We start from the raw sequence: 24,942 nt of genomic DNA on the forward strand, positions 1-24,942 counted from the left end.
CAACCCCGGGACGCGCCGCCGCCAGAGACGCAGGTGGCCCCGCGGCCCTCTGGCCCTCCGCGCTCGGGTTCCTCGCCAGCCCCGCGGCCGGCAGTTCGGCAATTCGGTTGCCAGTTGGTGCATTGGTCTCACAGCATCGCGTGGAGGCCTCCGCGGGGGGAAAGGGTGCAAGACCCGGAGGTGGGAAGGGAAGGAGCACCTTGGGCGGGCTGGGCAGTGAGTGTGGGCGGTGGAGAGAACCCACGGGAACCCCCGGGGCATCCCGACCCAGAAAAGCCCGAGGAGAGGGTGGGAGAGAAGTTCTGATTAAGATGTCAGCCCTGCCCTCTTTGACTTTCAATTGCTTGTGGACTTTCTCTTGGCTTTCATTGAGGCTTTTCTTACAAAGGTCTTCGTCTCCGGGTTGCTTTTAATACTTAAAATCAAAACACGCATGGTTGAGTCCATGTACACTGGAAACAGCCCCCAGGATTGTTGTGTCCCCTCCATCTCCAGAGCGACCAGCAGCAGAGAGCTGGAGAAGGTTCGAGAGAAAGGAGACCCTGCCATGACCACGACGGAGAAGAGATACAGTTGAGTTGAAATCAGAAGGGCTGGGTGGGCATTTGGTGGCCAGATCTGAGCGTACCAGAGTGGGGAAGTTCAAACTGCTTAAAGTGTAAAGGGAGGCCAGTTTGCGGGCATATATAAAGAACTCTTGAATAGTAGCTTATGTCTGTTTTAACCCAAGATCTGATGAAGCAGATAGTAGCTCAAAGCAGAGATTCCCAGAAATTATGTCCTTGGATCTCATAACAGCCCCAGAGGTGGATTACTAATGAGTAAAGAGAGCCAGGGGCACCTGGGTGGCTCAGTTCGTTGAATGTCAGACTCCTGATTGTGGCTCAGGTTATGATCTCACCGTTGGTGGGATCAAGCCCCACAGGGGTCTCTGCATCAATGCAGAGCCTATTTGGGATTCTCTCTCCTCACTCTCTCCTCCTCCCCTGCTTGTGCTCACACTCTTTCTCTCTCAATATCAAGATAAATAAATTTAAAAACAGGGTGGGGGCGTGGTGGAGCCAGACTTTTGACCTGCCCGGTGCTTTGGTCAATTAATGGTAAATCTGATGATTGACCACAGTCTTCTGGCCCCCAGAGCCAAAGCCTGTGTCCTTTAATTTTTTTCTCTGCTCACATATTAGTAGATCTGTGGCACTGTTTATTGGATGGGGCAGCTCTGGTGAAAAATATGAAATAGGAGAGGCTTAAATTAAAATAATGGATAGTGGCTCCTGAATTGGCTCTGAAGGCTGAGGAGGATGTTTGGGGCACATGGCCTTTAGAGAACAGAATCATGAAGCAGAACAGACAACCACAGTCTCTCAGAAAATCTTGGAATGAGTATATGCCTAGGTTGACCTTTATAGGTGAGAGACCTGAATGCTGCAAAAAGGGAACACTCTAGAATGTTCTGTCTTTGCCCCATCAGATCATAGCTTGGTCCTTGGTCCTTGGTCCTCTGTCTCCTCATTCTCCTTCACAAGTGCACGGGGAGTGGGGAGGTAAGTGGGGACCAGAAGAGCAGAAGTTAGAAACCGATGTGCTCCCTGTGGCTAGGACAGCAAGAAAGAAGGTTTCGGGATTCTAACTTTAAGCTCTAGACTTTACTGCTGTTTTTCTAGACTTTTTCCATGTTGAGCTCAGGTAACAGATGGAGCTGCTGTTTTAAAGGTGGGCAGCTCATGTTTCTGAGTTAGGGGCACTGGAAGAGCCCAGACTCTGAGATCCCCAGACCACATTAGTGAGAGATCCATGACTTCCTTTCCTGCTATGTAGGTGTGTCCACTCAGGAGACCATATCTGAACTCTGTTTTACATGGTGTCCGGGGGTTTTGGGAAAGAAGGGGCTCTGCAAACCAGTTGAAGATCAATACAAAACTGTGGGTGTATATGCATTTTTCCAGCAAGAGAGGGTCCATTGCTTTCATGACTTCCCAGGGGAGTGCGGGATCCAAAGAAGTGTTAAAAACCACCGGCCTATACCCTTGGGTTGTTTGTGGAGCAGATAAGCAGGGTGAGAAACTGAGCGGTTTAAAGATACCCACATGAAGCTAACTTGGCTTGATGTATTATTTTCTCCCGGTTAGACCATGCTATTGTATAAATCAGCAGCGATGACAAGTTTGTGAAAGTGCCTTGGTTATGTAAGGTGTTATTCCTGCCTAAAGAAATGGAAATAATTAGCGTGGATTCCTCAGATGGCACCAAAGAAGCAGACTTTCTTCTAAACTCTGCATTTCCTCCTAAATTCCTTTCTAGTCACCAGAACCTTGTCTGGGTCCCTTCTGTTGAATCACCTTTTCTTATATCATAGTGTTTTAGCAACTTGTTAGAATTTCCTATCTTATGGCTTCCTGGACATTGAATTTGAATAACAATTATCGTGCTAAATGATGACCTTCTCAAGAAGCATGTACCTTAGTTTCTTTGTATTCTCAGCCTAGGAGGTGGGGCGGGTGTTGGGAGCTGGGCTGGAGATGTAATCGACTTCCTTGAAGTAACCGGATGTTACCTTATGTATCACTGTCAGAACGGAAGGGGTCAGACTTGCAATTCCAGCCCCTTCTACTTGAGATGTGGAGAGGCAGCCAGAGGCCACGTTTAAGTGTCTCCGGGTTGTATTTGAGGCTGAGTTACTTCTGGGAAAGTCCTGTAGTACGCTAAATTTGGAGGATGTGCCCTTTGCCTGTTTGGTAGGGAGACAGTTCTTCCTATCCTTGCCTGTCAGACAAGACTTCCCCGACAAAGCAGCCACAGGCCACTTTCTAGAGAGTTGCCAACACAAAAGTTCTTGAGCAAACAAGGAAATATGCTAAATTTGTAGATGTGATTTCACTGCTTGCCGCTCAGGGTTATATAATATATTTAAAAATTTCCCCTACAATTAAAGAAAAAAAAACCTTATGATGCTATTCATAGCAACCAGTTCTTGCTTTGGTGAACTCTCAAGTCCTCTGGTAGCAAAGGTACAATTAGAATGTTTACATGCTATGTTAAAACCTAGGGGCAACAATTATTTTATTTATTTAAATGTTATTTTTGAGAGAAAAAGAGAGAGTGTGAGCAGGGGAGGGACAAAGAGTGAGACACAGAATCCAAAGCAGGCTCCAGGCTCTGAGCTGTCAGCAAAGATCCCGATGTGGGACGCAAACCATGAGATTGTGACCTGAGCTGAAGTCAGACGCCTGAACGGACTGAGCCACCCAGGCGCCCCTGGGGGCAAAAATTATTAAAAGTATATACTGTAATAAATAACTCCGAGCTTACATATGATTATCAACGTAGAAGATATGTCTGCACTTGTTCTTATTTCTTTTCTATATACGTGGATCCTTTCAGCATTCTTATAGATAAATTTCATAACTTTTTCATAGAAATGTTTCTGGAGATAGAATTGCTGGATCTAAAGTATGCTTCTCACAGACTTTGGAGGATGCATATGGCCAAAGTGCTTTTTAGTAAGACAGAGACATTTCTACTAGCAACGTCAAGAATGCCATTCCTCCAACCTGTGCCAATCTTAGGTTTTTGCAGACTCACAGCAAATGCCAGTATCATGTCTTAAATTCAGCTCTTTGATTATTAGGAAGGATAGATTGTTTTTCCCCCAAAATGTATATTGGCTATTGTATGTGTGTGTGTTTAATTCATTACCTAATCATGTCTTTTGCCCATTTTTTTCTTTGGGTATTTATTTTCATCTTATAAATTTATAAAAACTCACAATTTGGCATGACTACTAACTCTTTTTCTTGTGTATTGCTATAAACTTTCCCCCAGTTTATACTGTGCTATGGAACTTTTAAATGGATATGTTTCCATCTTTTTATTATTTTTTAAAAATATCTTTATTTTATTTTGAGAGAGAGGCAGAGAGTGAGCAGGGGAGGGTCAGAGAGAGGGAGGCAGACACAGAATCTGAAGTAGGCTCCAGGCTCTGAGCTGTCAGCACAGAGCCCGATGCGGGGCTCGAACCCACAAACTGTGAGATCATGACCTGAGCTGAAGTCGGATGCTTAACCAACTGAACCATTGTAAATTTCAATATACATCTGGAATTTATTTAGGGATTAATTAATTTATTTTATTTTCATTCCAAATGATTAATTCATTTCAGCAATATTTTTGAATATTCTTTCCTCATGATATGAAATGCCATTATTATAAAAATTTTATTTTGTCTACATTTTTATATTTTGTTCTCTTGATTAATCTGTTAGGGTCAGTGTCAGTGCCATCTTGATTATGTGACATGACACTACATTTTCTAAATTATACTCTATAGCCCTATCACCTCGAACAAGTTATTGGACATTTCTGACTCTCAATTTCTTTATGTGTAAAGTAATGTTTTTTCTATTTGTAATTATGACATTTCATTGCTAATACTGTTTACTTGTGCTAAAAATTGGTTTTGTTGACCTGTATTATTGGTTCTTTCCGTGAAGCCATAGTTATGACAATCTTCTCTATTTCATACATTTCTGCTTTTATTTTTATGATATCCTTTTTTAAATCGCTTTGAGGGGCTTATTCTTTTTTCCTCATTTCTTGCAAGGTTAGCTCATTAATTTTGGAATCTTTGTTTTTTAACCACCTGCCAATTCTAAGATGGACATTTTTCGGGGGTTGAACATCTCTGCGGTGGGTTAGCCTAACGAGAGCTGTGGGCCCAGCAGCAGGTGTGAAGTAGTCATTAGAAGCTTTGCTGAATGAGCACTGAATAATATAAAGGGTGTGTCTGTGCCTTGGAAGAAAATTCCAGAGTCAATCGAGGAACACTTATTTAAGAAGTGTTGCATTACCCATGTTCTTGTTGCACTGAGATCAATTTAGGTGGAAAATGTGGACATCAGGGATTGAGTTGAAAAGTGATTCAGTAATCAGACTTTTGAATGTAAGGTTTATGAAGGTCTTAACCAGAGGGTGACTCAGTTGGTTGACTGTCTGACTCTTGGTTTTGGCTCAGGTCGCGATCTCACACGGTGTGTGGGATCGAGCCCTGCGTTGGGCTCTGTGCTGACAGTGTGGAGGCTGCTTGGGATTCTCTCTCCCTCCCTCTGCCCTTCTCCTGCGCACGCTCTCTCTCTCAAAATAAACTTAAAAAAAAGAGGCCTTAACCAATTTATTTTGCTTACATTTTCCTCCTTTAAATATGCACATGAATGATATGTACTTAAAATCTATATCTAAGGAAGTCTGAAGGAGTAAACATATCATAAACACTCTGTGGGACAGAGCATTCTGTCAGAGTTTAATTGGCAGCCTTTGTTCTTTGTGGTCCATAAAATAATAATGTTATTATAATTGCTGGTGTCTTACATTTGGTGGAATACAGCATGTGCATTTCAGGCTCTAGTTTCTACTTATTGCTTTACTTGAATCCCACAAGTTTGATTTATAGCACTTATGTCATTGACCATTAAGCACCTCACGATTCCCATCATGATTTCTTCTTTTATATGAAATATTTAGAAGTGCGGTTTGAGTTTCCAAGCTCATGGACGTTTTTGGCTGTCTTTTTATTATTGATCCCTAAAATTGTATTGCGTTGTGGTCAGAGAGTGTGGTCTATGTTACATTTGTTGACACTACTTTTGTGGCTTGTAGGTGGGCGGTTGCTCCTTTGGGTACTGGGAACCCGTGCTCTCCTCTTCACAGCTCTGTGTCTTTCTCAGCCCCTCACACCTCAGGCAATCCGTTGACCCTTTTTGCACCTCGGGCTGTTCTAGGTGCTGTGGCATATTCCAGAATGGCTCTTCCCACCCTTAGCTGGCTCTGAGGCTCACCTGAGGTGGTGCTTTAACATTCTGACCCCCGGGTCTTCCCCTGTCGGTCTGGGTTGGAGCCCTGGGATCTGAGTTTTGAGGAAGTGCCCCAAGATGATTCTCATGACTGAGCAAATTCGGGTTCCTCTGTACGGTTGGGGATCAGGAAGTGGGATGGGATAGAATGTGGTGGTGGAGCTAGACTTGAAGGGCAGGGAAATCACTGCCAAGTGGGAGCCTATAACCTGCAAGGAAATGGGACTTGTTCAAAATGTGGGTTCCCGGGGCATCCACGTGGCTCAGTCGGTTGAACATCTGACTGTGACTCAGGTCATGATCTCACTGTTTGTGAATTTAAGCTCCTCATTGGGCTCTGTGCTGAGAGCTCAGAGCCTGGAACTTGCTTCAGATTCTGTGTCTCCCTTTCTCTCTGCCCCTCCCCTGCTCATGCTCTGTCTTTCTCTCTTTCTCAAATTTAATTTATTTAAAAATAAATGAAATAAATAAAAATGTAAAATTAAAAAAAAAAGGTGGGTTCCCAGGCCTCACAGATTTTGTAATGGGATTTGAGAATCTATATTTTTAAATGTTTTATATATATATATATATATATATATATATATATATATATAATTTACTTTTTAATGTTTATTTATTTTGAGAGAGAGAGAGACAGCGCAAGCAGGGGAGGGGCAGAGAGAGACACACACACACAGAATCTGTAGATACTCTTAGATACTTTTCTCCCCACTTCCCTTCGTTTTTTTTTTAAATATGTATTTATGAGAGAGCAAGCATAAGCAAGAGAGGGGCAGAGAGAGAGGGAGAGGGAGGCAGAGGATCCGAAGCGGGTTCTGCGCTGCGAACAGAACCCAGTGTGGGGCTCGAACTCATGTACCGTGAGATCATGACCTGAGCTGAAGTCGATGCCTAACTGACTGAGTCAGCCAGGCACCCCGGGGAATCTGTATTTTTAATAGGCCTTCCCGGCAATTCTGACACAGGCAGTCTTTGTTCCATACCCTGAAAAACCTGAGAATGGGGATACCAGGAGGGGAGGGGAATGTATTCAAGAGTCACAGAAATCTGACTCTTATTTTCTATAATTTTTTAAAAGTGTATTTATTTATTTTGAGAGAGAGGAAGAGAGAGAATCCTAAGCAAGCTTCATGCGGACAGCACAGAGCCTGATGCAGGGCTCAAAATAACAAACCATGAGGTCATGACCTAAGCCAAAATCAAGAATCAGATGCTTAACTGACTAAACCACCTAGGCGCCCCTTTTTGCAATTTTCTAATAACCAGAGGCTACATTGTGTCTATTGGGCTTCAACACACTGTAAAGTCATGCATAAAGAAATGCAATATCCATTCATCTAACTTTGTTTTTTTAAGTGGCTGGGCAGACACACAGCTATATAAAATTCTGAGAGAACAGACTGTCTCATGAATCCGTAATTGTATAGTGGAGTGAAGATAAGGATTATGATTCTCTGAGAGTCCTGACTTTCAGAACTCTTGTACTTGTAATTGAAGATGGTTGGGGGAGTTATAATTCTTTTTCATTTATTTGCTCAAATATTTGTTGAGCATTTACTTTGTGTCAGGCACTGTTTTGGATGCTGCTAAGATGAATAAGACATAGTGAGTCTGGTGGGAAAGACATGCATGTAAGTGGATGACAGCACGACAGTATGAGGGAAACTCATGGAAGTATCAGCTGGCGGTTCTTTTATGAATGGTCATCTTTTTATGAATGGTCATAAAATGGTCAGTCTTTTATGAATCAATCCTTTGGAAAATTGTGCTGAGATGCTCAATATAGCTTGATTCAGAGGTTATCTCTTCCACTTAATTCAAAGTAGGCAAACTCCAGAAGGACAAGTAGTCTAGCATTGCGGTTAAGATTTTTGACTTTGGTGTCACAAGAACCATGATCAAATCTAGATCTAGATGCTTGTTTTCTGTGTGATCTTAGACAAGTTGCTTAACCATCTGTGCCTTAGTCTCCTCATCAGTGAAATGAAAGGACAAGCAATAGTTATATCTGTAGGATATTATGGGAATTCATCCCCAATACACAATAAATGTTCAATAAATGTTATTTTTTAAAATGTTTATTTTTGAAAGAGAGAGACCAAGTTGGGGAAGGACAGAGAGAGAGGTGGACACAGGATCTGAAGTGAAGTCTGTGCTGACAGCAGAGAGCCCAGTGTGGGATTAGAACTCACCAACCATGATATCATGACCTGTGCCAAAGTCGATGCTCAACCAAGCCACCCAGGTGCCCCTACACTTTATTTTTTTTTAAATAATTTTTGTAATCTAAGAAACACAATAGAGGGTAGGTATTTCATTTCATTAGTGAACTCCAATGGTGATGTGTTGCAGGTGATTTTCTGGAACCTAAGGGATGCTTTGCTCCTACAACATCCTCTGGCAGAAAGGTCAGCCCCTTGTCTCCTGTTGAAACATGTCCTAGCACGAGCGAGCCTCCAGGCCCTGGCAAAGTGTCCGTTCACCTAGAGTAAGTAAGGGTTCAGTAAAGACCATACTGTTGGGGTAAATTGACTAGGAAGCCAAGAGTCTTGAGAGGTAGAATGACACATTTGGCAAGAGCATGAATTTTGGAGCCAGACTGTCTAGGTTTAAACCCCAGGTCTGCCAACTTCATCTGTGTAAAGTTGGAAAAATTACTTTACCTCCCTGGGCCTCAGTTGTTTTAAATCTACAAAACAGAGATAATACTTCATAGGATTGTCGTGAAAATTAAATAACTTAATACATGGAAAGAGATTGGAAGACTGCCTGGCACACGGTAAGTGTTGTATGTGTGCTTGTCATTATCAAGTTTAAGAGCAAGGGAAACTGAGCTGTATTTTTTGTGGTTGTTTTTGTTTTTAACTTTTTAAAATTGTATTTTAGACAATGAGCAGGGAGACGGGCAGAGGGAAAGAGAGCATCCTAAGCAGACTTCCTGCTTAGGACAAAGCCCAATGCAGGGCTTGATCCCACAATCTGGGGATCATGACCCGAGAGGAAATCGAGTCAGCCACTCAATTCCTTGAACCACTCAGGTGTCCCCCCCACCATTTCCTTTTCAAATGGAAATGATTAGATGGGTCCTACCTACATCACAGGATTATTAGAAGGGAGAAAAGAAGACAAGCATCATAAAGTTGGCTTTGAAGCCATTCAACCAGGAGAGTGATGTAATATTATGAAAAAACATTCCATAATTTGATAACTGATAACTAAGCTTGAAGACCAAGGCTGTCTGTCAAATGCAAAGCTACTTAAACAAGAAGTGATTGCTTTTACTGTGAAAAATAGTTTGTTGTAGGATTTTTGGTTTGTTTTTTTTGTTTGTTTTTAATGACTAGGAACTTCATCAGGAAACAATGATCTGTTATTACAGCCATTTCAGCTTAGGTTTGTGTTTTCCTTACTTCTCCCTCTTCTCTTTATATTTATTGATTTTTAATTTCCATTTAGTGGTTTTATTGAACATGCATATCTTTTGGTAGTAGTTTTTATTGAAATACAATTCACGTACTGTGTAATTCATCCTTTTAAAGTGTGCAGTTCGGTGGTTTCTAGTGTATGCAGCAGAGCTGTGCAACCATCACCACAATCAATTTTAGAACATTTTCATCACCATGGCCCCGACTCTACTTTTTATCTCTGGACACTTTATATAAATGGAATATGTGACCTTTGGTGTCAAGATTCTTTCATTTAGCATCATTAAAAAAGATTTTTTTAGGGGCACCTGGGTGGCTCAGTTGGTTAAGTGTCCAACTTTGGCTCAGGTCATGATCTCACAGTTGGTAGGTTTGAGCCCTGCATCAGGCTCTATGCTGACAGCTCGGAGCCTGGAGCCTGCTTTGGATTCTGTGTCTCCCTCTCTCTCTGCCCCAACCCCACCCGTGTCTCTCTCTGTCTCAAAAATAAATAAACATAAAAAAAAGCCCCACAACCATTAAAAAACAAGAAAAGCCCCCCAAAACACAATTTTTAAAAATGTTTGTTTATTTTTGAGAGTGACAGAGGCAGCGAAAGTGGGGGAGGGGCAGAGAGAGAGGGAGACACCGACTCTGAAGCAGGCTGTAGGCTCTGAGCTGTCCGAACAGAGCCCAATGCAGGGCTTGAACTCATGGATCGTAAGATCATGACCTGAGCCGAAGTCAGAGGGTTAACCAACTGAGCCACCCAACTTATTTTTAAGTTTCATCTAGGTTTCGACATGTATCAGCACATCATTTCTTTTTAAAAAAAAAAGTTGGGGTGAAATATATATAATCCAACATTTGCCATTTTATCCGTTTTTACCCATTCCCTTTCCATGTTGTGCAACCATCACTGCTATTTTTTAAATGTTTCCATCGGCCCAAACAGATATGCTGTACCCATCCAGTAATAATTTCTCCCAGACCTCAGTACCCTAATCTACCCTAATCCAGTAACCTAATCTACTATCTCTCCGAATTTATCTATTTAGATATTTTGTATGAGTGGAGTCATACAGGAGTTGTCCTTTGGTCCTTGTTCATTTAACATAATATTTCAAGTTTCATTCGTGTTGTAGCCTGTATCAGAGCTTTACTCCTCTTTGTGGCTGAATCATATTCCATTGCGTGTCAGCACCACATTTTAAACATTTGGGTTGTTGCCACTGCGTGGCTAATGTGAGTCACGCCACAAAGAACATTCGTTTACAAGTATCTAAGTCTCTGTTTTCAATTCTTTGGGGCATATGTCCAGGACTGGAATTGCTTGAGTTATGTGGTAATTCTATATTTTTTGAGGTGCCACCACACTGTTCTTAGGGATGCACCTTTGGACTCTGTTTCAGGCCCCTCTAACTGTAAGTAAATAAATGATATGTTATAGACATTTATGGAGGGGCAGGCCTGGTTGATGGATGTGCGCGTGATTCTAGCAGAGGATATATAAAATCAGATTCTAACTACCAATTTAAGCACATAGAAGATTCTAATCCTTCTGCTTCCTTTCCAGCTCTGCTCCGGATTTGGATCTGAAATCCTCCTCCTCATATTCTGATCAGTCCTCTGAAACCTTATTGCCTGGAGTCCCCAAGGATGACTATCCCAAGGAGGTCAGCCTGCTTAAGTTGCAGACAAGTGAGTACACCTTGGCCTCCCCTCTGCATGCCTCCGTGCCCAGGGCTTTCCAGAAGTCTTCTGGACTGTTGGGCACCATTCACTGAAGACTCACAAAGTGCCAGGAGTTTGACACATTTTCTAATTCTCCCAGCGGCTCTGCAGGGAGGTATCATGATACGTTTTCTAAAATCCAAATGGCTTTCTACAAAAACCATAAAAGTATCATAGTGAAGTATTAAAATAATAAAGGAGTATGTAAGGTAGAATATAGAATCTCCTTCTCCTCTGTTCTCCAATGCATCCCCCGTGTGCCCTGTAGCGATGAGGAATTTTGAAGCATGTATGTCCTTGTACGACTGTGCTTATCTATATATGAGTTGGACGATACAACCATATTTACACCGGTGGAAAGTTGTATACAAACTATTTTCACTCAGAGCAAATAGATCACGGACCTCTCTCTGTGTCAATATGCAGAGAGCTAGGTGGCTAATATAGACCTACCCATTTAACACAGAAGGCAACTGAGGCTTGGAGAGATTTAATCACTCGTACAAGAACACCTGGTGAGGAAGTACAGAGATGGGATTACAATCCAAACCTGCCTGCTTCCAGAGCCTGTGTTCTTTCTGGGCCACCACGGAGCCCACGTGTTTCTCAAGCACCCCCAGAGCTGTTAGAGGTTCTCTTGCTGTTTAAAATCGCTTTATCCATTTTATAGGAAAAGTATTGAGTGAGGAAACAAAGCACTGAGAGGTCCGGTACCTTGCCTGAGGTCTCACGGGGCCTTTCTTATTTGCTAGAGTTGCACGTATACATTGTCCAGTGTCACGCTAGTGCACGTGTTGCCATTGTTGTGACCAACATTGTGGTCCATCCGCTAAGCTGCCATGGTGGGCCCATGGTCGATGGGCATTCTGTTCTTCCTACCCACTCATCAGAGCGAAGGTTGGAGCGTAGGTGCTTGTGCAACTGTCTGTGAGCTTTCCGTCCCAGACATCACTCCCAACCATAAAGACGGCTTTATTTTTGGAGGAGACGGTGTCAAGGAAAAAAAAAAGAGACCTCTTAGATACTTTTCTCCCCACTTCCCTTCTTTTTTTAAAAATATATTTATTTTTGAGAGACAGAGAGAGCAAACACAAGCAGGAGAGGGGCAGAGAGAGAGGGAGAGGGAGGCAGAGGATCTGAAGCGGGTTCTGCACTGTGAACAGAGCCCAGTGTGGGGCTCGAACTCATGAACTGCGAGATCATGACTTAAGCCTAAGACTGACACTTAACGGACTGAGCCACCCAGGCGCCCTTTCCTTTCCTCTGGTGCCGAGTCCCCCCAGAGGTTATTAACACTGCGCCTGATGTAGAACCAAGGAATTAAACACGTTGATAAAGGTTGTACAGTCAGAGAACGCCTAGGACAGCCTGTCATTTAATTGCATGATGAGGCCGGGGAGCAGTGCTGACAGAGGATTTCTGATGTCTTGCAGAAGATGGGCACCGCCCTGAGTGGACGTTTTACCCGAGGCTTAGCAGCAATGTCCACACCTACCATGTTGGAAAGCAGTGCTTCTTTAATGGGGTCTTCCTCGGCAACAGGAGGTCTCTGTCAGAGAGGATGGTGGACAAGTGTTTTGGGCGAAAGAAATATGGTAATATTTTCCTCCTGGACCTTGACTGTGCGATGCCTGAAAATACTCTTGAGTCGTGATTCTGAAGGGCTAACATTCCATGGCTGGCATCAGCCATCTGGGGTCACCATGTTGTTTTATTTTTTTTAATGTTTATTTTTGAGAGAGAGAGAGAGTGACACACACACATACAGCACGAGCAGGGCAGGGTCAGAGAGAGAAGGAGACACAGAATCGGAAGCAGGCTCTAGGCTCTGAGCCAGCTGTCAGCACAGAGCCCCACAGTAGGGCTCCAACTCCTGGACCATAAGATCATGACCTGAGCCGAAGTCAGATGCTTAACTGACTGAGCCACCCAGGCGCCCCTCTGGGGCCACCGTGTTACTGCAGGGTGGCCAGGGAGACAGGAAAGTGAAGGCGATGGTTGGCAGACTGCACTTTTTGGCAAAGGACTGACAACATATGCTGATCCACATTTTTGTTTTTCTCTGAGTTTTATAAAATGCTAATGTGACATTTAAGTCATCAGACAAGTTCTCTCAGATACTTATTAATAGAAACCTTCATTCAAGTCTGAAGAAAATAATTGATGTTTCAATTAGATGCTGCCTATGATACGTATTTAAATTATACATTATATTCTTCAAAAGGAAAATGTCCCATAAACCTTCCCCTGAAGCGCATGGTGTTATTTCATAGCTTATTAAAGGTAGTTTGAGATGAGGATGTGTATAAACTTATATAGTTTGTAACTTGATGAGTTCTCTGCCCCAACCTACCCATAATGGATTTATGGAAAGATCCTAGGGTTGCTGAGTTCCAACGGACCATTATAGCACGTTCTTCTATAGAAATACCCATACAGGAGGCAGCCATTGTTTTCATGGATGAATAGGATTGCTGCAGCAGGAATACAAAGAGGAAGAAATAGAAAGTTCTCATTTTTGAGTTTTAAAATAGATGTTTTTGTTTATTTTGCTTTAGAGAGAGAGAGAGAGAGAGAGAGAGAGAGAGCGTGCGAGCGAGTGCCAGTGGGGGAGAGGGGGGCAGAGGGGAAGAAAGAGAGATAGACGATCTCAAACCAGCTCTATGGTTAGTGTGGAGCCAAATGCAGGGCTCAATCTCACAACCTGAACCAAAATCAAGAGTAGGATGCTCAACCAACAGAATCCCCCAGGTGCCCCTAAAATGGACTTTTAAACTCATTACAGAGACAAATAGTTTTAAATGTTTATTTGTTTTTGAGAGAGAGAGAGAGAGAGAGAGAGAGAGCGAGCACAGGTGAGTGGGGAAGTGGGGAAGGGGCAGAAAGAGAGAGGGAGACAGTGTATCTGAAGCAGGCTCTGTGCTGACAGCTGAGAGCTCAATGCAGGGCTTGAACTCTCGAACTTGAGTGGAAGTCAGATGCTTAACCAACTGAGCCATACAGGTGCCTCCAGAGGTAAATAGTTTTAAAGATCAGGGCTTTTGTCTGGATGGAGAATGTACAAGAAGCCATACTAGAGGAGGTCGGAGAGTTGTCACTGAGGTAGGTATCCTGAGGGGTCCTCTATCCTGCTTAGTTCCTAAGACCAAAAGCTAGTAGGTGATCAGATATGACTCTAGCTGGGACTTCTGCCTCAGAGTGTGGTTGGGGGAACCTCAGAGTAGTGATAGCTATGGGCAATGTCTGGGCAGAAAGCCGGACTCAGGGTCTCACCCACCCAGGAGATATGGGTCATAACCGCATTCTTGGGCCCTATGAGGACTGTGGAGGTTGGGACACAGAGAGAGAAAGAAAGAAAGAGAGCAAGCCAGGAGAGCCGCACAGCTCTAACAGCTGAAATGGCAGGAGGCCACCGTATAATGCGCTGTGGACCATCAAGCCAGGGCTCATAAGAGAATGAATTTATGCCTCACCTGATGCATTGTGGGGCGGGCTGACTTCCTGAGTGTCAGACGAGAAGACACATTATAGCAGACAACAGAAATAGATGCCAACTTTCAAAGAGTAGCAGAGACAAGGTGAGTGTCAGATACAGTGCGGTTCGTAGACACTGATAGAGACAGTGATGTTCTCTATCCAGATGAAAGCCTTGATGGCAGGACCCAAAGGCCTCCACCAAAGCCTTGATATCACGTTAAGTCTGTGGTGCACATGCTTACTTGCCACTCCCGACTGAGAGGCAGCTGTAGGGTAGAGTAGGAAAGATTTACTTAACTGGCTTAAACATGAAACAGCAGGGAAAGACAAAGAAGGGACTAAATTTAGCTGTATAGTACTTGGGAATGCTGTCGGCCACCGTAAGACAAAAGCCAAACTATCAGAAGCTTACATCGTCATATATTTATTATATACTTAATGAGAAGCTTTGGAATCTAGGTGGTGTATATGGTCTGATTGCCCAGTGATGTCATCAAAAATATAGGCTTGGTTTTTTTTTTTAAGTGTATTTATTTATTTATTTTGAGAGAGAGAGAGAGAGATCAGGGGAGGGGCAGAGAGATAGAGGGAGAGAGAGAGATTCTCAAGCAGGCTCTGCACTGTCAGCCCAGCGTCTGTCGCAGGGCTTGAACTCATGAACTGTGAGATCACGACCTGAGTGGAAATCGAGTGTCGGATGCTTAGCGGACGGAGCCACCCGGGCGTCCCAAAGAGATAGGTTCATTTTGTATTTATGTGCTGCTATCCTTTGTTGTGGTGGATTTTTGCCTCCATACTTGTCATCTTATGGTCACAGGAGAACTGTTACACTTCCAAGCATCACATGTATATTTCAAAACATGAAAAGGAAGGATCTCTCTTATTGCCTTTTTTTTTTAGAATGAGGAAGAAATTTTTCCCATATGGTCCTTGGGAGACTTCCTTTCACTCATGTCTCACTGACTAGAACTGGGCCAGCAACAAGTATTTATAAAGAATAAATGGTATTTTCGTGATGACTCAAATCCTAACCCTAATCCATCACTTCCCTCCTACCTCAAACATTATCCTGAATTTTGTTTATTATCATTTCCCTTCCATCCTTCCTTCTGTTCCTTTGTTCCTTCCTTCTTTTTATGGCTTTTATACACATAAATGCAAAGGTATATTTATGAGATATTTATTGAATGTATAGAATATAGAGAGAGGAGGACGAAGCAGGCTCCAGGCTCCAAGCTGTCAGCATAGAGCCTGACTCAGGGCTTGAACTCACAAACTGTGGGATCATGACATGAGCTGAAGTTGGATGCCTAACTGACTGAGCCCCCCAGGTGCCCCTCACTTTTTTTTTAATGTTTATTTATTTTTGAGAGAGAGAGAGAGAGCAGGGGAGGGGCAGAGAGAGAGAAAGAGAGACAGAGGACCCAAAATGGGCTCTGTGCTGACAGCAGAGACCCCAGTGTGGGGCTCAAACTCACAAACCGTGAGATTATGACCTGAGCCCAAGCAGGACCCTTACCTGACTGACACCCGGGCTTCCCTAAAGTATCACCATCATTTGTATGCTTCTTACTCCATTTAAGACATAGAGTGTTGTCTTTATATTTGAAGCTACTGATAGGCCCCTCCCTAAATATGCATCTTTCCTACCCTAACTCCACAGGTAACTCCAATTCCATCAATATTACAAAGAAAACAAAGAAAACCTTTTTATGGCAGACATTTTCAAACATGTGCCTAAGTAGAGAGAAGAGCATACTGTTACCTGATGTACGCATCACTTAGCTTCGACGATTATTACGTGTGGCTAATCTTGTTTCATTTTTACCCCCCTCCCCCATGGATTATTTTAAAGCATTTTCCAGACCTCAGATAATTGCATCCGTATATGTATTTGTGTATATCTCTAATAGATAAGGATTATTTTTATTAATTGGCCACATACCATTTTTGTACCTTAAAAAAACTAACAGTAATTCCTTAATATCACCAAATATTGTCAGTGTTCAAATATTCAATTGCCTCACAAATGCCACAATTTAAAAATATGTAGAGTTTAAATCAGGATCCAAAAATGGTTCACACTTAACAATTAGTTAAAGTTTCTTTAAAATCTCTTTTTAACATATAGATCCTCCCCCTCTTTTTTCTTGAAATTTATTTGGTAATGAAACTAGGTCATTTATTCTGTAAAGTTCGCCACAGTTAGGATTTTGCTGATTATATCCCTTGGTACCATTTAACAGGTTTCTCTGTCCAGTATATTTCTTATAAACTGATAGTTGGGTCTACAGGCTTGATTGGTTTTGGTGTGATTACTTCTTGGGTAATATGCAACGACTTCATTAAACCTCAAACACAATGGGTTTTTTCCATTTTTTTCTCTTCCTTGATCTCTTGCAGCACCTGATACTTTTAAGCTTGACACTGGACATTTCTTCATTCGTGACATTCTCTTCTCCCTCGTTATTTCTCAAACAAGATGGAGAGGCAGCATCACAACTGTCAGTCAGCTTCCATTATGAACTGAAGTCCAACACATTTATTACAGAAAAAAATCCAATCAAAATATATTTCATGAAGAGTTGACTCTAATGATCATCTATAATCAGGTCATTGGTGGAGTTCCTTAAAAGCTTAATGTATTGTCAAGAAAGAAGAACAAAATGTTGTCTATGGTTATAGGTTGTAGGGAAATTGACCTGAAAATATAATTTTTCTCTTCTGTGGCTCTTCCTCATTAGCTAATTCCCTTCTAAGAGTTAGTCAGAGAGGCAGAGCCCAATTTCAGTTGCTTCTTAAGCTTCATATGACACAGGGATTTAAAGAGCACCAGTACTCAGATTTTTTTAAATTTATTTTTTATATTTATTTTTGAGAGACAGAGAGAGAGCGTGAACACAGGAGGGGAAGAGAGAGAAAGAGACACAGAATCAGAAGCAGGCTCCAGGCTCTGAGCTAGCAGTCAGCACAGAGCCCGACGCAGGGCTTAAACCCACGAACTGTGAGATCATGACCGTAGCTGAAGTCAGATGTTCAACTGACTGAGCCACTCAAGTGCCCCACCTATGCTCAGATTTTAAGCAGAGTTCATACTCATCCTTTGCAGATACCTTTGATTCACTTCTTATTGTATCTATAATCTATCTATCACTTTATTTTTTGTTTAAGAGCCAACTGTACTTTATTTTTTTAATGTTTATTTCTTTATTTTGAGAGAGAGAGAGAGAGAGAGAGAGAGAGAGAGAGAGAGAGAGGTGCAGAGAGAAAGGGAGAGGGGGAATCCCAAGCAGGCTCCAAGCCCAGCACAGAACCCAACATGGGGCTCCTTCTCGTGAACCATGAACTGAAATCAAGAGTCAGACGCTTAACCAACTGAGCCATCCAAGTGCCCCTCACCATTCATTTTTAAACCAAAACATCCTGTCTGAATCTCAGCTATTGTTCTTTCCCAAGGTAAGGCAATTGGGACACTTTCTGGACAAATGTCCCAAACACAGGATTTCTCAAGCACACTTTTATCTTCATCTTCTCAAGGCAAGACAATCACAAACAGAAAACTTTGGGATGCCTACATGCACCTCATAATAAAACATGAAATTATCCTGTTTCCATTGTCATATGGATAGAGCATTATCTGTAGATTCTCTTCAGTCTCTTTTACGAATCTTGTTTTTAAATACCTTTCACAGATATTGACCCTAGGAATGGAATACCAAAGTTAACTCCAGGAGACAATCCATATATGTACCCAGAACAGAGTAAAGACTTCCACAAAGCAGGATCAACTCTCCCACCAGTGAATTTCTCAACGTAAGTGTCTGTGAGTACCAGGGTTAGTTAGTTATGAAGGAATTGTATCTCTCTGTACTATATATGTTATATTTTATAAGGGGTAGATTCCAACAAAATGTGGTTGCTGAAAATTCCTTAAAAAGTTCATCTTAGGGCGCCTGGGTGGCTCAGCTGGTTAAGCGGCCAACTTCAGCTCAGGTCATGATCTCATGGTTTGTGGGTTCGAGCCCTGCATCAGGCTCTGTGCTGACAGCTCAGAGCCTGGAGCCTGCTTCCGATTCTGTGTCTCCCTCTCTCTGACCCTCCCCCACTCACATTCTGTGTCTCTTTCTCTTAAAAATAAATAAATGTTAAAAAAAAGTTCATCTCTAATTCCTTCATGTCTAAGTAACACGTGTGCAATTGAAATTATACAGGATCTTGACTACAAAAAGGTGGTTGTTAATTTTGTCCCTATTGTTGTTACCCCAAATCTGAAAACTTTTCAGTTTTATACTGAATCAGATTATTGGTGTCGACTGTTTGGATTGATGCACACTTGGAACTAAACTTAGGCCAAACTGATTGAGGAGGAGAGGAGGTCCATGAAGTTAAAAGAAAAATAGTTGGTGTATTACATTCACATTTTAAAATATCAATTATGTTTGATTTAATTATGTTTAATAAAAATTATAAAAGGAATTATGACCTTGACAGCTGTGAAGCCCATAGGTGGCCATTAAAACCAGAAAATAAGACATCTTCTTGAACATAAAGATGATTCTATCAATGTCTCTGCTTTAGATGCCATGCTGATTTTATGGTGGTCTTTTCTGTTTTTCAGAGTGCCTTATGAAAAAAAGTTTGATACATTTATTCCACTTGAGCCTCTTCCACAAATTCCTGTGTAAGTTCTCTTACCATGTTTTATATTATCCAATTTTTCTTAAGTTACCAGTTATTTATTATTTTCTCCTATGGATGGGCTCATAGACACCCAACACAGAAGGACCTTTAGAATCTGAGCTGGTGGGCGGGGAAGTTTGTATGGAGGGTTTTTGGCAAGACATTTGGAGGGCAAGTGCAAATCTGGTAGCCGGGATTGCCCATGTCTTCAGCCCATATGATGGACAGCCTGCCGGATATCATGTGTTGTGCTAGGTATGCAGTATGGGGGGATTATATGGAGAAAAAAGGCAGGGTCTCTGATTATTAAAACCTAAGAGTTGTCAGGAAAGAAGGACCCATGCTTAAATGAGTGCAGCCATGGAGGATGGTCAGAGTTTGAAGAGGCAGAGAAAACGCTGCCAGAATATTCTTGCACTTGAGGGGAGTATCATTCATTCCTCTGATGTCATATTTTAAGTTCATGTCTTTTCTGAACCCCATCTATTTTGCCCAAGTAGGGTTTAGACCTAGAAAAAGATATGTGTCAGTGTAAAAAATTTTGCTTTCTAATGCAAAAATGGTCTCATGTAAGAATGTATAGAGCAGGCAAGTGCCCCATAGTCTGGTCCACCGAAACCAGCTGGGAGACTGAACCCTGGAGCTCAGTGAGAATAAAAAGCCTTTTATTCCAAACTTGGGAGCTTTAATATCTTCAATATATGGCATTATTACATGAAGCAGATAATTAGGGCCTCTCATGTCTGTATAATACTCTAAAAACTTTTTAATGTTTATTTATTTTTGAGAGAGAGAGACAGAGCACAAGTAGGGGAGGGGGAGAGAGAGAGAGGGAGACACAGACTCTGAAGCAGGTTCTAGGCTCTGAGCTGTCAGAATAGAGCCTGACATGGGGCTCGAACCCATGAACCTCGAGATCATACCCTGAGCTGAAGTTGGACGCTTAACTGGCTGAACTACCCAGGCGCCCCTGTATAGTATATATATATTTTTTAACTTGGCTCCACGCTGGGTGTGTACCCCAATGAGGGGTTTGAATTCATGACCCTGAGATTAAGACTTGAGCTGAGATCAAGAGTTGGACACTTAACTGACCACGCCACCAAGGCACCCTGTGTTCTGTACACTTTTGGTAAATGCTATTCTAGAATATTTAAAGGTAATTGCCAGGCACAAAACAAGTCTATAAATTTAAGAAGACTGAAATCATATCAAGTATCTTTTGTGACCAAATGGTGTGAAAATAGAAAACATTTATAAGAGGGAAACTGGAAAATTTGCAAATATATAAAGATCAAACAGCATGCTCTTGAGTAACCAATGGGTCAAAGGAGAAATCCAAAGAGGAATAAAAAAATATACTTTGAGAAAAGTGAAAATGGAAATACAGCACACCAAAACTATGGCATGCAGCAAAAACAGATCTAAAGGAGAAGATTATAGTAATAAATGCTTACATTAAAAAGAAAGAAAGGTATCAGATGAACAGCCCAACTTTACACCTCAAGGAACTAGGAAAAGGAAGAACAAACTAAGCTCAAGGTTAGTAGAAGAAAGGAAGTAACAAAAACCTGAAAGGAAATAGATGAACTAGAGACTAAAAATGCAATAGAAAAGATCAGTGAAATGAAGAGCTGTTTTTTTAAAAAAGATAAACCAAATAGGTAAACTTTAGCTACACTAACCAAAGAAAAAAGTAAAAAAGAGATATTATAACTGATATCCCAGAAATATAAAGCATTTAAGAGATTGCCATGAACAATTATCCACCAAACAAATTGGACAACCTATAAAAAATGGGTACATTCCTAGAAACATTCAACTTCACAAGACAGAATCATGAAGAAAGAAATCTTTTTAATTTTTAAAAATATTTATTTGGTTTTTGAGAGAGAGCGAGAGTGAGCGAGTGAGCAAGTGGGGAGGGGCAGACAGAGAGGGAGACACAGAATCCAAAGCAGGCTTCAGGCTCTGAGCTGTCTGCACCAGGACTCGAACTCAGGAACCAGTAGATCATGACCTGAGCCAAAGTTGGGTGCTAACTGACTGAGCCATCCAGGTGCCCTTTTGAAGACATAAGTCTGAACAGACCAATGACTAGTATAGAGATGGAATCAGTAATCAGAAGTCTGCTAACTTAAACCCAAAACCAAATGGTTTCACTGGTGAATTTTATCAAACATTTAAAGAAGAAATTAATTTCATCCCTTCTCCAATTCTTCCAAAAAAGTAGAAGAGGAGGGAATACTTCCAAACTCATTTTATGACTTCTACATTACTCTGATACCAAAATTAGACAAGGACATTGCCAGAAAACATAGTTACAAGCCAAAATCCCTGATGAATATGGGTGCAAAAATCCTCAACGATTAGTGTATCAAACATTAAAAAGATCATACATCACGATCAAGTGGGTCTATTCCAGGAATGCAAAATGGTCCAACATCCACAGATCAATGAATGGGATCTACCACATTAACAGATGAAGGATAACCATCATGATCATCTCGACAGATGTGGAACAAGTGTTTGTTAAAATTCACCATCCTTTTATGATATAAACACTCTCAATGGATTGGATACAGAGGGAACATGCTTCAACCTATGTTCAAACCTTTTCTTATGAGTAGTGTTTAATTTTTCCAGAATATTATCCATTTCTTTTAGGTTTTCAAATTTATTTGCATAGAATTGTTCCAAAATATTTCCTTTCTTCTTTCACTTGTTGTTTCCCCCTTATTGTTTATTTCGTGTGTTTGTGATTTACTCCTCTTTTCCTTCATTAGGTTAGATAGTGGTTTGTGCATTTGTTGTTTTTGAAAAGCAGCTTTAGAAATTGTAGTCTCTTTTCATATTGTCTCTTTTTTGTTTTTAAAGCATTAATATTTACTTCTATTGTTATTATTTCCTTCTTTCTACTTTTTTGGTTTATTTTTGTTCTTTTTCCATTTTTTAGAAATTAATCTCTACGCCCTATGTGGGGCTCAAACTCACTCTGAGATCTCACTCTGAGATCCAGAGTCACATGCTGTCAACTGAATGAGCCATCTAGAGGCCCCAAAAGTAAACTCATCATTTGTATATTTATTTATTTTTATTATTTATTTTGAGAGAGAGAGAGAGAGAGAGAGAAAGAGAGTGAGCATGAGTGAGGGAGGTGTAGAGAGAAGGAGAGAGACAGAATATCCCAAGCAGTCTCCACACTATCAGCATAGAGCCTGATGGCAAAGGTCAAACTCACTTGGGTCGCAAACTCACAAACTGTGAGATCACGACCTAAGCTGAAACCAGGAGTCTGACGCTTAACTGACTGAACCACTCAGGTGCCCCTATTTAGTTATTTAAGTTTGTTTATTTTGAAAGAGAGAGAACAGGGGAGGGAGAGAGAGAGGGGGACGGAGGATCCAAAGTGGGGTCTGTGCTGACAGCAGAGATCCAATGCAGGGCTCAAACCCATGAACCATGAGATCATGACCTGAGCGGAAGTTGGATGTCTTACCAACTGAGCCACCCAGATGCCGTTGCCAAGAGATAAAAACATTCTTTACCTTCGTTCTCTGACTCATCCCAGGAGCCACAATTCCCAGAACCTCTTGGAAATATACACAGTGGCCCAGCATATGTCCTTTCAAATCTGAACAGATTTGGGAGGATGCTGGCTGTCTGCGTTAAAAAACTGAAGGCATGCTCAGGCGGGATTCTGGAGAATCCTGAATGAAAGGACCGTTTACAGACCGTTTAACAGTTGGGGGAACCCACACGGAAGAGTGAAGCATCCAGGGGCTCCCACCAGTGGGCAGCTCTTACCACTCCCAGGTCTGAGCAGCAGGAAGAGTTATCTTGTCCCCCCTCATCCCCCGTGTGGGGGGAGGTGGGGAAGGGCTGTCTGGAAGGGGTTGTGACAGTGGAGAATGGAACCAGTGCCATAACCAGGGTACCTCAGGAGATTAGCGTGAGTAGAGGAGCCAGAGGAGACATACCCCAACCTCTCTCTTCTCACTTTCTGGTCTCCTACTGGCGCCTCCCATTAGCCAAGCCCAGCTCAAAGGTGAGGTCCCAGAGGAGTCAAGGGGATGCAGGCAGCAGGGGTCAGTTCCCCGGGCAGAGAAGGGCAGAAGAGAGATCTGGGTTTCAGGGGAGAGGCAAATGCAGAACAACTTGACATGGTCTTTTGTCCCTGATCTCCTAGATTGGAGGGCTTCTTCAGAGGATATAGTACCTTATCCACTGAAGGTCTTTGTACATTCGCTTTAGATGAACTCAAACTCAAGTGCTGTTCTCTTCCTACAGCTTGCCTTTCTGGGTGAAGGAGAAGGCCAACAGGCTGAGGAATGAGATAAGAGAGGTTGAGGAGCTTGACAATTGGCGCCCAGCAGTCCCCTTGATGCACAGTTTATTCCCTGCTGGTGGGTTAAAGGACCTTCAAAGAATAGTATAAAACCGGAGGCAAGCCCATAAGAGAAGGCTCTTGAGAGGTTTCGCAGTAGAGAGGAGAGAAGGCAGAGCCTCTCCCGGAGTGGATGGTATCTTTTGCCCCAACGTGGTCCCTTGGGCTGACGTCATGACCGTGTGTCACTGTTGAGTGTGTTGGTTGAGCACCCTTAGTCTTGTAATGGAGCACAACCTTCAACTCCGTGCCTCTGTCCACAGGTTCTCTGGACTCGCCAAGACAATCCTAAACAGAAACAGGCCCACAGAGCATGGCACTGACTGTACTCGGGAGAACCTCTTCCAATTGATCCCTCTGTCAGGGGGATTGTTCTAAATAGAATGTTTGACTCCTATGAGTAATCACTGTGCTTTGCCTTTTTTGTAATATGTTTTTTAAAATGTCTATTTTTGAGAGAGAGAGAGACAGAGTGCAAGTGGGGGAGGGGCAGAGAGAGAGAGAGGGAGACACAGAATCTGAAGCAGGCTCCGAGCTGTCAGCACAGAGCCTAAGGTGGGCCTCGAACTCACGAACTGTGAGATCATGACCTGAGCCAGTCAGACGCTTAATCAACTGAGCCACCCAGGCACCTTCGTGCTTTGCCCGTTTTAATTCTATGTTCTGAAAGCTTTCAAACTTAACAGAAAAGTTGTGAGAATCATACAATGAACAAATACCTACATGTCCTACTTAGAATTCACCATTGTTAACCTTTGTCCAAATTTATGCATTCTTTCTCTCTCTTTCATTCCTGTTATTATTCTGAATTATTTGAGAATGAGTGGCAGACATCATCACCCCATACTCCTACATACTACATACTTCAGCATGTGTCTCCTAAGGTCAAGGATATGCTCCAACAGTTGCAATACAAAATAACAAGTTTGGGAAACTCAACATTGATACAATTCTATGACAGTCTACCTTCAGTTTTATTCAGTCAAATATAGTTTTCTAAGGATGCCCTCAAATCAATGGTAAAATGCAGACATTAGCTTTAATTTGGTAAAACTCTTCTCATTAACACTATCTGAGATTTTCTCTACTATTCAGGTGATGAATGTCAGAAAAATGTGAAGGCTGGATCGCCACAGACGATTCATACCGTTGCCCCTGACACTCCCTCCCTCCATCCCTGGCTTCTGTATTCGTTTGACCACACAGTCAAGTAGGATGAGAGCTCAGGGAGTACCAGTCATGAGACTTAAAGTCTTTCATAAATCAGGCAAGAAGCGAATATTTGGAAGGAAAGATGGGAACAAAAGCCGACCATTGACATTCAGGCTGTGACCCTCCACAGTCAAGCGTCTTTATAGCCCGTCTCCTCTATTAAGGAGGCCCCACCGGCTGACTAAGGGGGGCTGCGGGT

At 42.2% G+C, this 24,942-nt stretch overlaps 1 protein-coding gene across 3 annotated transcripts; it reads left to right on the forward strand.

The window, feature by feature from the left end:
- Window positions 1–30: 30 nt before the first annotated feature.
- SPATS1 (spermatogenesis associated serine rich 1) lies at window positions 31–23,935 on the forward strand. Of its 3 annotated transcripts, XM_029944488.1 has the most exons (9): window positions 42–180; window positions 389–572; window positions 8,202–8,337; window positions 10,830–10,954; window positions 12,421–12,582; window positions 18,157–18,277; window positions 19,083–19,145; window positions 23,435–23,550; window positions 23,795–23,935. In XM_029944488.1, exons 2-9 carry the CDS (start codon window positions 434–436, stop codon window positions 23,821–23,823), a joined length of 891 nt encoding a protein of 296 aa, XP_029800348.1. In that variant the 5' UTR covers window positions 42–180; window positions 389–433; the 3' UTR covers window positions 23,824–23,935. The 3 variants fall into 3 exon arrangements, with proteins under 3 accessions (XP_029800349.1, XP_029800348.1, XP_029800350.1); XM_029944489.1 differs by lacking the exon at window positions 23,435–23,550 and having other exon boundaries at window positions 31–180; XM_029944490.1 differs by lacking the exon at window positions 12,421–12,582 and having other exon boundaries at window positions 43–180.
- The last annotated feature ends 1,007 nt before the right edge of the window (window positions 23,936–24,942 follow it).

Source organism: Suricata suricatta, chromosome 7 (assembly GCF_006229205.1).
Source record: "Suricata suricatta isolate VVHF042 chromosome 7, meerkat_22Aug2017_6uvM2_HiC, whole genome shotgun sequence".
NCBI lineage: Eukaryota > Metazoa > Chordata > Mammalia > Carnivora > Herpestidae > Suricata > Suricata suricatta.